Source organism: Sorex araneus, chromosome X (genome assembly GCF_027595985.1).
Source record: "Sorex araneus isolate mSorAra2 chromosome X, mSorAra2.pri, whole genome shotgun sequence".
Taxonomy (NCBI): Eukaryota; Metazoa; Chordata; class Mammalia; order Eulipotyphla; family Soricidae; genus Sorex; species Sorex araneus.
This window is the reverse complement of record NC_073313.1, coordinates 203139235-203152494: the sequence shown is the minus strand read 5'-3', so window position 1 is coordinate 203152494 and position 13260 is coordinate 203139235. Positions and strand designations below refer to the sequence as shown.

The window sequence follows — 13260 nt, the reverse complement described above, 5'->3', positions numbered from 1 at the left end:
GGGCGTTACTCTAGCTCTCTGGAACTCTCTGAGGACCATTTATTGTCAGGGACCAAACCCAGCCTCTGGCATGCAAATGTGCTCAGTCCCTCAGGCTATCTCCTTGACCTGCATTCAGCTTCTTTTTTGTCTTCTGTGATCCCTCCCAACCTCATTAGGCATATAGCTAAACATGGATGACCCAAGGCCATGAAAGTGAAAACACAGGTCTAATATAGTACAGGGGTTAAACAGCAAAGGGGATATAATAAGTCTGGATACTTACATGCGACTGACCCCATTTTGCACCCCAACTCTGCATACAGTACCCCAAGTACCGCCAAGAGTGATCCCCAAGCCCGGAGCCATGAGTAGCCCCTGAGTATCACCAGTGTGGTCCAAAAAACAAAAGCAAAAAAAGGTGAAAGTACATCATAAAAACTTAATCCTTGCTATATTTAACTTCTTTTTCCCTTTCTTCATAATCTCTAACAACAGATGTATCTAGTCCTAATTCCATCATACAGAATTAGTGAGAGGGGCCAGAATCATAGTACAGGGGTAGGACACCAGACTTGAATGCGGCTGACCTGGATTTGATCTTACTCCCCCAAACCCTGACACAAGTAAGCACTGAGTGCTAACAAGTATGGTTCCTCAACCCCCCATTTTTTTTTTGGCTTTTTGTTTCACACTGAATAATACTAAGGGGTTACTTCTGATTCTGTACTCAGGAATTACTTCTAGTGGTGCTCAAGGTGGGGGTGACCATATGGCATGCTGGGTTTTGAACCTGGATTGGCCACCTGCAAGACAAACACCCTACCTGCATTACTATCATTCTAGCCACCAGATTTTTTTTTAAATTAATAAAGGAATCATAGATTCCAAATGGTTAGAAGATGGAAGGAAATTTTGTTGTTGTTGTAGTGGTGGTGGTGGTGGTGGTAATCATTGCCTGCTAAGCTTGGGGACTACCTGAGTCACGGAATGAACAAAGTAAGAGATCTCTTTGAGACTCAGTTATTATACTGCCTAAAAAACAGTTGTTCCTGTTCAACAATATTTATTTAATCTATGTTTATCTAAGTTCAAGTTTTAGCTCATGTGTACAGAAAGATCAAATTAATCTTAAAATACAATTTCTTCAAAGTGGCAATTCCCATATGTGTTTTTTTTTGTCTTCTTTTTCTATTAAAAAATTTTAGTATGTTCAAGAGAACACAACAAACCTAAACCCTCATAAAGCTAAAATAAAGTCAGGAATATTTTTAAATTCATTGAATTATCTGTTTATGCTTCGCTCAACAAGCATAAAGTCTCTGCATATTGTCTGTTGAATGTCCATTTATTTATAGGATTCATAATTCAAAAAGTACAACTGAATTCTTCTTTAAAAGTTGGGACTCACAGAAGTTTCTTTAAGTAATTTCAGTGCAGTATGATAACTTCAAATGATAGAACTCTTCCTGGGAGAGAGCTATAGAGAGTTGGAGGTGACTGGCTTTTATGATATACAATCTTAATTTCTAGCTATTCTCTTCCATTCAATTTGTGAAAGAATAGATGACAAATTCCCCCAGGTTAGAATGGAAATAAGAGATTTAATGTCTTTCAATTCACTTGCTAGAATAGAGAACAGAATGACAACTAATTAAGTTGTTGTCCCTGTACTTTTCACTTTGGCAGCATAACTTTGAAGATATGTTAAGCATGGATTAAAAAAATTTTAGATATAGATGTATATTCTGCACAGCAGAGCCTGGCAAGCTATCCATGGCATATTTGAAATGCCAAAAACAGTAACAAGTCTCACAGTGGAGACGTTACTGGTGCCTGCTAGAGCAAATCAGTGAGCAAAGGGATGACAGTGACAGTGACAGTGACAGATGTACATTCATTAGTGTAGATTCCAGTAGGAGTACACACACATAATTCCAATCTTTCTCTCCACAGGACAACTTTCAAGGGAAGATTGACTTTATTGACTGTAAATTTACGTATCCTACTCGACCTGATATACAAGTTCTGAATGGTCTCTCAGTGTCAGTTAGTCCAGGGCAAACACTGGCATTTGTTGGAAGCAGTGGATGTGGCAAAAGTACCAGCATTCAATTATTGGAACGTTTCTATGATCCTGATCAAGGGAAGGTGGTAAGTACTACAAATGCTTTATTTATATATTTAATTAATTAATTGAATCACCATGGGGATACATAGTTACAAAGCTGTTAGGGTTTCAGTCATACAGTGTTCCAACACCTATCTCTCCACTAGTGACAGTACAAATGCTTTGAAGGGACTGGAGTGATAGCACAGCGGGTGGGGCGTTTGCCTCGCACACGGCCGATCCAGGTTCGATTCCCAGCATCCCATATGGTCCCCTGAGCGCCGCCAGGAGTAATTCCTGAGTGCAGAGCCAGGAGTGGCCCCTGTGCATTGCCAGGTTGTGACCCAAAAAGCAAAAAAAAAAAATGCTTTGAAGAAGTTTGATTTCTGCAGACTATCTCTAGCCCCTAAAAATAATCTTCAAGATTGTACCCTGTCAGTGCCAGAGCCATCATACAGAGGTCCAGATGTTTGCATTACATCTTGCTGACCCCAACTCACATCCCTGATACAAGTAGAGGGTAGGGCATTTGTCTTACACAAGGTCAATTTCTCTGTCCCTCTCAGAGAGCCCGGCAAGCTACTGACAATATCCCGCCCACATGGCAGAGCCTGGCAAGCTACTCGTGGCATATTCGATATGCCAAAAACAGTAACAGCAAGTCTCATAATGGAGACGTTACTGGTCCCTGCTCAAACAAATTGATGAGCAATGGGATGACAGTGATACTAGTTATGGATTCCTGTACACCATTAGGAGTCACCCCTGAGCGCAGAGTCAGAAACACATCCTGAGCACCACTGAAGGTGGTGCCAGAGTACCTAACATCCTCCACCCCACACAAAAAAAAGATCATACCTTACCAGATTCACTTCAAAGTGCTTGCCTTGGATGCTTACCCCAGGAGATGATGTTCAGTTCCAGTCATTAGCCAGCTGACCTGACTCTACCTCCTGATTTCTAACATTAAATTCTTCCTGGGACCAGATGGCTTGCTGACCAGTTAGGAAAAGAAAATTTGTTACACACTGCAAAGTAGGAGCTGAATATATTTAACAGAAACATTTACTTTGACTGCAAATGGAGCAGAAAACACTAATTAGGAAACTAATGGCTGAGATGGAAAAGTGGGGTGATAGGAAACATAATGACAAATGAGCAAGATGGGGTCTGGTATGGAAAATCTGACACAATCTTTGTTCAGTTCAAATAATATAAGTTTAAGTCTAAATAATGTAAGAAACTCAATTTGTTATATGCTATGAGCTGTGGCAAGAGTTTGGAAAAAGTGATGAATTGCTTGAGCTTATTTTCCACTGCATCTCTTTCTCTTTTTTTCCTTTTCTTTTTATTTCTTTTGAAATATAGGCAGAGGTTTGCAATACATTAAGAACAAGTTTTAATAGAGAACAGTCCCATGTTCCACCAGTCTGGAACCTCCATTGTTCCAAAGGAGCTAGACTAAAATATTTGAGGTTTTCAGATCTTACAATGATTGCATCTATGTCTCTCTAAATTTGTATATATACTTAATATATAAATAATACACTAATATAGTTATTTAATGATTTAACATTGTTATCCCCTTTCTTGGCTATACTTTGGTGGTTTTCTTTTTTTCTTTCTTTCAATTTATTTTATTGAATCACCATGTGGAAAGTTACAAAATTCCCAGGCTTATGTCTCAGTTATACAATGCTCAAACACCCGTCCTTTCATCAGTGCCCATATTCCACCACCAAAAAACCCCAGTATACCTCCCACCCCCAACCCCCACCCCTGCCTGCATAACTGATAAATTTCACTTCATTTTCTCTTTACCTTGATTACATTCCATATTTCAACACAAAACTCACTATTGTTGTTGGAATTTCAATACACAACTCACTATTGTTGTTGGAGTTTACCCCCCAAAAATACAGCCCTACTGACAAGTAAGCATTTGATAATTAGTTTTCCATTGATGAGCATGAAGAGATATGAAGTAGCTTGGCCACGGTAGCAGCTGCACGGTTTAGGACTTCTGTATTTTAGTAATTAAGTTCAGGGAGATTTATGTTGGAATTTGCATCATTTCTCTTCCTGGGGCAGCATGGGGCAGAGGCTTAGTTCACAGTCTAGAGACATGGCTGCAAGCATTTGCTGGGACCAGAAGTAGTGTAGCTGGCCTCTGAAACTTGGTCGTTCAGCAGCAAAACAGCCGTGCAAAAGCATGGCCACCCGGGTTGAATCTCGGCAGAGCGCAAGCCAGTATCGGCCCCAGCCCGAGACTCTTTGGTGGTTTTCTGGGATTATACCTGGCTTTGAACTCAGGGATAACTCCTGGTAAAATTTGGGGTAATATATGCGGTGCTGGGGATCAAACCCTATCCTATCACATGCAAGGAAATATCCCGACCTGCTATACTATTACTCCTGTCTCCAATTTTAGACTCTTGTTTTATTATTAATGCACGGACAAGTTAGTTTTTCCTCAATGCACCCCCTCCTTTTATCAATTTTATCCTAATATAGATATATTGCTGAAGGGGTTTCTCTCTATATAAATTTAACTAATAGATTTGTTTCTGTTCCCCCACCTATAGAAAACTTCACTTGAATTCTCACTCTTCAATGAGAGTTTTAGCAATTGTAACAATTTTCAGTACTTCCTTTTACTGCTCAAGTTCTAAGAGCTATAGTATTATCAAGAATGCATGCTAATTACTCTCTATATTATCTTATTATCTTTCTTATTATCTTTCAGCTTTCATTCTAGACCAATTTTAAACGTTGAAAATTAGTTTTTCTTATTGCTATAATCTCATAGTTATAAGGAAGTCATTACTTTAGCTTTGTGTTTCTTTTCTTTATTGCTCTTCTGAAACATTCTTCTTTTGTGCTTTCAGTCTTCTGTCCTTTCAATGTCTGTATTCTGCCAGCTATTCTGAAACCTGATATTTTTCCCTTCAACTACTTTTTTTTTTTTAATCACCATGAGATAGAGTTACAAGCTTACTGATTGAGTTTCAGTCATACAATGATCAAACAACCATCCCTCCACCAGTGGAAATTTTTACCACCAATGTTCCCAGTATCCCTCCCACCACTCCCATCTCATCCCACCCCCCTGCCTTTGTGGTAGGCACCTTCCTTCTTACTCTCCCTCTCTACTTTTGGGCATCATGCTTTGCAGTGCTGGTACTGAGAGGCCATCGTGTTTGGTTCTTAGTCTATTTTCAGCACACATCTCCCATCCCGAGCAATCCCTCGCCCATCATTGACTAGTGGTCCCTTTTTTATCCAGTTGCCTTCTCCCCCAACACATGAGGCAGGCTTCCAAACAGTGGAGTGATCCTCCTTGCCCTTGGGTGTTAGTCTCATATTATGTTATTTTATATTCCACAAATGGGTGCAGTCATTCTATATTTGTCCCTCTGTTTCTGAATCATTTAACTTAGCATGATTCTCTCCATGTCAATCCACTTATAAGCAAATTTCATGACTTCATTTTTAGTGGAATGTCCATATTGTTTTCCAAAAAAGTTGGACCAGTCAGCATTCCCATCAACACTGTATCACACTGTATCACTGTCATCCCGTTGCTCATTGATTTGCTTGAGTAGGCACCAGTAACATCTCCATTGTGAGACTTGTTGTTATGGTTTTTGGCATACTGAATAAGCCACGGGTAACTTGCCAGTCTCTGCCGTGCGGGCGGGATACTGTCAGTAGCTTGCCAGGCTCTTCGAGAGGGGCAGAGGAATCGAACCTGGGTTGGCCGCATGCATGGCAAACGCCATACCCGTCGTACTATCACTGCAGCTCAACAATGAATGACAATCCCTTTCTCCCCGAATCTGTGTCAGCTCTGGTTGTTCTTGTTCTTTTTGGTGTGTGCCAGTTTTTGTGGTGTAAGATGATATCTCATTTGTTGTTTTGATTTGCATCTCCCTGATGATTAGCAGTGTAGAGCATTTTTCATGTACCTGTTGGCCATTGCATCTCTATTTTGAGGAAGTTTCTGCTTATTTCTTTTCCCCATTTTTTTATGTGCTGGAGGTTTTTTTTTTCTTGTAAAGTTCTATCGGTGTCTTTATATCCTGGATATTGACACCCTATCTGATGGATATTGGGCAAATAATTTTTCCCGTTTTGTGGGCTCTCTCTGTATTTTAGCCACTGTTTCTTTTGAGGTGCAGAAGCTTCCTATAGTCCCATTTGTTTATCATTGCTTCCACTTACTTGGTCAGTGGAGTTTCATTCTTGAAGATGACTTTGGCTTCAGTATCATGGAAGGTTCTGCCTAGATTTTCATTCATATAACTTATGGACTCAGGCCTGATATTGAGGTCTTTAATCCATTTCTACCTGACTTTTGTACTTGGCATTAGACAAAGGTCTGAGTTCGTTTTTTGCATGTAGCTGTCCAGTTTTCCCAGCACCACTTGTTGAAAAGGCTTTCCTTGCCCCACTTCACACTTCTTGCTCCTTTATCAAAGGTTAAGTGACCATATACTTGAGAGTCTGTGTCAGAATATTCAGTTCTTTCCGATTAATCTGCAGGTCCGTTTCTAGTCCAATACCCTGCAGTTTTAATTACCACTGCTTTGTAGTACAGTTTGACGTTGGGGAAGGCGATGCCACCCATTTTCTTTTCCCCAAGGATTGCTTTAGCCATTCATGGGAGTTTATTGCTCCATATGAATTTCAGGAGTGTTTTGTCTTATTTCTTTTTAAAATGTCCTGAGTATCCTTATAAGGACTGCATTGAATCTGTGTGCATGCTGACTAATTATTACCCTATGAATTCTTTTTGATGTTTTATTTTTTATTAGATGAATTATTTTATAGTTCTCTTTCTTAGTTTTCACTGTTCTTTGATTGGAGTACCTATGCAAATTGTTTTCTAAAATCAGTTCAAAAGTGTACACCCAAAATATTTCATTCTGTTCCACACTTGATTGATGGTTTAATCCTAATATTTTAAAAAATTACCTATGTAATTTATGTGAACAGTATGTTTCTTTATTGCAAAGAAAATAGCTAACAATATTAAGAGAAAACTGAAAATTTAAAGAGGCAACTAAAGATTCCCTTGCATAAAGTGAAGTAAGGAAGCAAGTGAGCAAATATTGATAGAATCTAGGAAATTTAGACAATAAGGAGTTAGTTAGCTATCATTTCTAGTTACTTCTGTCATTGATTTTAAGTGTATTTTATTTTATTTGATGATTAAATACCTAGAAAGCTTATTGCCCTGGGAAGTCTGATCTCTATAAAGCTGAAGGTCTAGTTTCACAAATATCACTTATCCTATCTTGTACCCAGATTACTATTGAGCTACATGACATGCTAGAAACTGAATCTTTCATGTATGGCCTTTCCAATATTAACATACATATATTTTAAAACTTAGACAGAGAAATCAACACATATTTTAAGTATATTTCTCTGTGTTAGTTAATGTTTCAGGCACAAGTTGGAAGCCATATATTCTTGAATAAATCAAAATGATTTCTTGCATTTCATAGTAACAAAGCATTTTGTTACATTTCTATAAAAACAGTTCTACAATTTTTGATGCGAGAAAAAATCTCACTTTTTTAGCAATTTTTTAAAATCCTCTTTGTTCTTAAAGAAGTTACCCACTACAAACATTTAACATCTTCAATAGTTAATTGCATATGATGTACTCAGTAAGAACTAAATTAAGACTAGTGAAAGATTCTAAAGAGCATTAAGCTTGTCATCTATCTTCTAGTAACTTATAATACTAATCCATATTCAATTACATGTTAAATTGCACTATGAAAAAAATAAATTTAGATGAATAAGAACTAATTGCTGAGAAATGCTTTTTTTCTCTAATAGGTTGCTTTTTATGTTGCTAAAAAGGGACCTAAAATAAATTCACACTATTTGACGTAATTTTTTGAAATCACAGAATCAAATATTTTAGTAGGATATTAGAATACTATGCCTTTACTATTCTAGAACTCTTATGAAACAGCTCAGCTAGCAAAATTTGTGTTCCTGTACTTAATTGCTTTACTAGACAATGAGCTCTTTAAAAATAAATGTTGTTCTTCGGGGCTGGAGTGATAGCACAGTAGTAGGGCGTTCGCCTTTCATGCAGCAGACCTGTGTTCGATTCCTCTTCCCGTCTTGGAGTGCCCAGCAAGCTACCGAGAGTATCGCGCCCGCATGGCAGAGCCTGGCAAGCTACCTGGGGCGTATTGTATATGCTCAAAACAGTAACAATAAGTTTCACAATGAGAGACATTACTGGTGCCCGTTCAAACAAATTGATGAGCAAAGGGATGACAGTGACAGTGACAGATTGTTCTTCGTATAGTAGACAAGGCTGTCCAGCATGTCTTTATGTTGATGTCCTTGTGGCAGTATATGTTTTGTTGATCGATAAAGTAAACAAGTGTATTCCTTTCTGCTTATCTTAATCATTCAGGAGTTACAACAATAAAATCAAGAAGATGGGTTTAGTTTTTATATTATCCAATAATGTCACATAAAAAAAATTTGTTTTCAGGCCTACAGAGCATCCAAATGAAGAGTTCAGCATATTTGTGGAGAGTATGCTGTAAGAACACAAAGGGGTACTTATTAAAATCAGTTACTTTCCTGAGTGCCTTATTTGTATGTTTTACCCAGAACTATTATTTTGGAAACAAACAAAACTACAATCAGATCATAACAACTTAGATGCAGCTCCTTCACATATCATCTCTGAAGGTCAAAAGGATCATTATTTATTTACAAGACCCTGTAGTTGTCTACTATGCAAAACAAGAGTCTTACATAATGCAAACAGTAGGATTTGAACTTCTTGCTAGCTAGAAACGTAAAATTTCATGCCCTGTGTTTTTTGACAGATGATCGATGGACATGATAGCAAAAAAGTTAATGTCCAGTTTCTTCGCTCAAATATTGGGATTGTCTCCCAGGAACCAGTGTTGTTTGCCTGTAGTATAATGGACAATATCAAGTATGGAGATAACACTAAAGAAATTTCTAGGGAAAGAGTCATAGAAGCTTCAAAACAGGCACAGCTGCATGACTTTGTCATGTCACTGCCAGAGGTAAGTATCAAGTCAGAGATTTCCCCATGGGACCCAGGGATGGAGCAAATCAACTAATCAAAAAGTATTATGATTATGACTCAGTAAGGTTAAGTTTACAGTGACAAAGAAATCTTCATTAATGTTTTTTGGGAATGTTATCTGGTTCAGCCTCTGAAAACCAGTGTGGAGATTCCTCAGAAAACTAAGAACAAAGCTACCGTTTGACCCAATCATTCCACTTAGCATCTTCTTACCCCTAAAACACAGCAGCATCAATTTTGAAAGATATGTGCATTCCTATAATTTTTCTAGAACAGTAGCTAGGATGTGGAAATAATCAAAATGTCCAGCGGCAAACAAATGGATAAAGTTGCAGTGCATATACATAATGTAATACTATGCATCTGTAAGAAAAGATGAAGTCTTGCAGTTCACTGAAATGTAGATGGAACCGGAGGTTGTTATGTTAAGCGAAACAATTCAGAGGGAGAAGGATGAATAATGGATAATTTCACTCATCCTTGATACATAGAGATAAAAGAAGAGAATGGATAATATTGAACAATGACAGACCCTTGGCCTTGGATTATAAAATTTAGATTACCAAGCAATGAGGGGAAAGATAGGAAGGAATAAAGAGGCTAACTGAAGGTGAAAAAGAGACATTAGTGAAGGATGTTATGTATTTTGTTGATGGGATGTGTAGTTACTTCGTACAGCAACACCAGAAACTTCAACAATATTGTAATCATGTTAATAGCTTGAATAATTGGTTAAAATATGTATATGTATGTTTAAGATAGTTTTGTTTATATAAATATGAACAGAGACAGCAGAGAAAGACAGAGGCAGAGAGACACACATAGAGAGTTGTTCAAAAGAGAATCCAAGCTTCTTCAGAACGGATAAAGCTGAGAGTAGACATCTGACTTTAAGATTCAGCTCAATCTCCAAGATAGAATATTGTGGTGGACTTTTTTGTTCACTTTTTCCACAATTTTTTTCTATAATGAGCTCTTAATTTGACTTTAATGTGATTGGTAAATAAAAATTATTTACCAATTTCTATCAATTTCTATCAGTAAATAGAAATTACTATTAGCTGCATATCGAATGAGTAACAAAACTGCCATACTCCCTAGAAGATCAATTTACTCCACAAATCTTTGTGCCTCATTCACAAACAGAACTGCCAACAACATCCTTTTCTTAGCACCTTCTCTTAAAGACCCAGTAGATTGTCACGAACTTTTTACTTGGTTTGGTTGAGCATTCTTCAAGAAGCAAAAGAAACAGGGAAAGAAAACAGATCTTGTTTGAAAGGCAGGTAGAGGAGTGGTCAAGGGCCCAGAAGGAGACACACTGGATTTAGATTTCAGAGTCCTTACTTTTTAGTGGTTTGCTTTAACACGATTTTCTTACTTAGCTATGCTTGTTCTATAATCTTTAAAATAAGGTAAATATGATTTCTGTGGTAATTAAGTGACAGTATGATTAGCAAAATAACTTATGCATAGTAAATTCTCCATGTTGTTTTTTTTTTTTCTTTTTGGGCCACACCCGGCGATGCACAGGGGTCATTCCTGGCTCTGCACTCAGAAGTCACCCCTGGCGGTGCTCAGGGAACCATATGGGATGCTGGGAACTGAACCCGGGTCGGCCACGTGCAAGGCAAACGCCCTACCCGCTGTGCTATAGCTCCACTCCCATAAATTTTCCATGAATATTACTATTTTTATGTAGTCATGCCAGATATTTAGCGAGGGATTTTCATTCATTATTCCATCAAAACTTTTAAGAAACATGTGAATAAGTTATTAATTTTTGCACTATTTAAGTTGCATTGACAGAAAATGTAATTTGCTCATGATCATGGGTATAGTGGATAACAGAGTAGCGATTCAAACCATGGCTTGTGTTCCATATTGACTTATTGGTACAGAAGTGGTCTTGTAGATCTCTCCAAAGACGGTTCTTGTGATCATTTTATGTTTGAAAATATCTCTCAGACAGAATTTTGGAAACAAGGAAGTCATAAGTGAGAGAATTTTTGATGACATATGGTAACTTACCTGAACACAGAAAGACTGAAATGTGCAATTTATAATTTTGATCCAAATCTCAAAGAAATACACTGAAAGGCATATACAGTCCTTTCATTTCCCAATGCAAATTTTCACAACACTATAATTTTTTACATTGATAAAAGTATTTGACATGCTTATAAAAGGACTCATTCACTATTCTTAATTGCAAAAACCAGTAAATTACCTAAATTCACAAAGGAGCATTGTTATAAACCCTGACAAAAAGAAACAAGAACAATGGCTACTTCTAGTTCTCAAATTTACCATACTTTTTTTCTAGAAATATGAAACTAATGTTGGATCCCAGGGCTCTCAATTATCTAGAGGAGAGAAACAACGCATTGCTATTGCCCGAGCTATTGTACGAGATCCTAAAATCTTGCTACTTGATGAAGCTACTTCTGCATTAGACACAGAAAGTGAAAAGGTATGTACTACTTTCCTAAAGTCTTGGATAATTTTAAGTGAGTGTTTTGCTTTAACGTTTGTTCATATCAAATGGCATGATTTTTAGTTTTCTGATTAACAGTAGGAAGTCCCAATATTCCAAAGATAATAAAAGTGATTTAAAATAAAATCACTTCAAAGTTTTAAAAAATAACCTTAAAATAAGAATTGTTTTAAAAATTATTTAGACTATGTGTCATTTTTCAAGGTCAAATAATAATTGTATTCAGGAAAATAAAATAATATAGGTCATCTGTTAAATATTATGTTAAATAGTTCTAAAGTCATCTGACTAGAGCAAGTAAGTAACATGCAATACAAAGGGCTATATCTGATTGCAACTTGCATTAAAAGAAGTGAAATTGAGCAAAATACAATGGTAAAATTTACTATTTATAATTTACTCCTTAAAAATCAACATTCCATTTTCAGAAAACTAAAATGTCGCCAATAAGGGAATGACCACTTAATTGCTGTCCTATATTGTCTCTTCAGTTTCACTTTAGCAAACTAGTGAAAATTATATAGTGGTCTTAGAGTTTGGTTCCTTCTTATTTTGCTAAAATTTCCCTGCCTGTGTACTGGAATTTAAATATTCAATGCCTGGTGTTCTACAAATGCTTGTTCAGTTTTAGTTTTCATATCAAGCCTTTGGATTGAATCTCTGCACACAGAATCATTACTCCAGTGGTATTCAACTGCAGTCTTATGTTAGAGGGAAAAGACACGATATATATCTGCATCAACTTTTCATTTTCCTTTTTCAGACGGTGCAGGTAGCCCTGGACAAGGCCAGAGAAGGTCGGACATGCATTGTCATTGCCCATCGTTTGTCTACCATACAGAACTCAGACATCATTGCTGTCATGTCACAGGGAGTAGTGGTTGAAAAGGGGACCCATGAAGAGCTAATGGCCCAGAAAGGTGCCTACTACAAACTCGTCACTACAGGAGCCCCCATCAGTTGACATGGATGAAGGACTTTATGTACATATATTGTTCCAATTATATGAGTGCTATCAGTTGTTTTTCTTGAAGTATCGATGTTTGCTTTTAAAGGCATTATTATACATTGGAAACAAACTAATTTCTAATGATCCTCAATAAACACTTAGTTTTAGATTTCTCTATCTAGAAACATAAGCAACTAAATTCAGTGTGAGTGAAAATTTTATGTGAAACTTGTGCTCAGCCATTGCCCAATTGAGGAGCCAATTCGAGTTAGTGCATGGTAACCATCAAGAAGTCACGGGGTAATTTATACTTTGAGCATGACAACGGCTATGTACACAAAGCCTGGCCTGTTATATACATTTGACAGATGTTCGTTGAATGGGATCAAAGTCCCATGTGAAAAATAATAAAGAGTTAAAGACAAACTGTCTTTCTTGACTGAACTTTTCTTGCTCATGAAAGCAGATTTATCCATATCTAAATGAAGCTACGAACAGGATGACCAGCACACTGGTTGATCTTAGACGTATGTAGGAAGAAAGAGGCTTATGTGTAGTAATGTTGGTTTATGAATGGATTCATGGTGTAGTTTCTGTGTGATGAAATCAACATTTATTGAACT

General features: G+C 37.2%; 1 protein-coding gene across 2 annotated transcripts in view; it reads left to right on the top strand.

Annotated features, from left to right (window-relative positions):
• Positions 1 to 12974, top strand: part of ABCB11 (ATP binding cassette subfamily B member 11) — a 92273-nt gene extending 79299 nt beyond the window's left edge. For both annotated transcript variants that reach the window (XM_055122373.1, XM_055122372.1), the window contains exons 24-27: positions 1936 to 2133; positions 8962 to 9168; positions 11518 to 11664; positions 12452 to 12974. In XM_055122373.1, the coding sequence (XP_054978348.1) occupies positions 1936 to 2133; positions 8962 to 9168; positions 11518 to 11664; positions 12452 to 12652 (753 nt within the window). In that variant the 3' untranslated portion in view covers positions 12653 to 12974. The remainder of the gene's footprint in view (positions 1 to 1935; positions 2134 to 8961; positions 9169 to 11517; positions 11665 to 12451) is intronic.
• Positions 12975 to 13260: the final 286 nt, after the last annotated feature.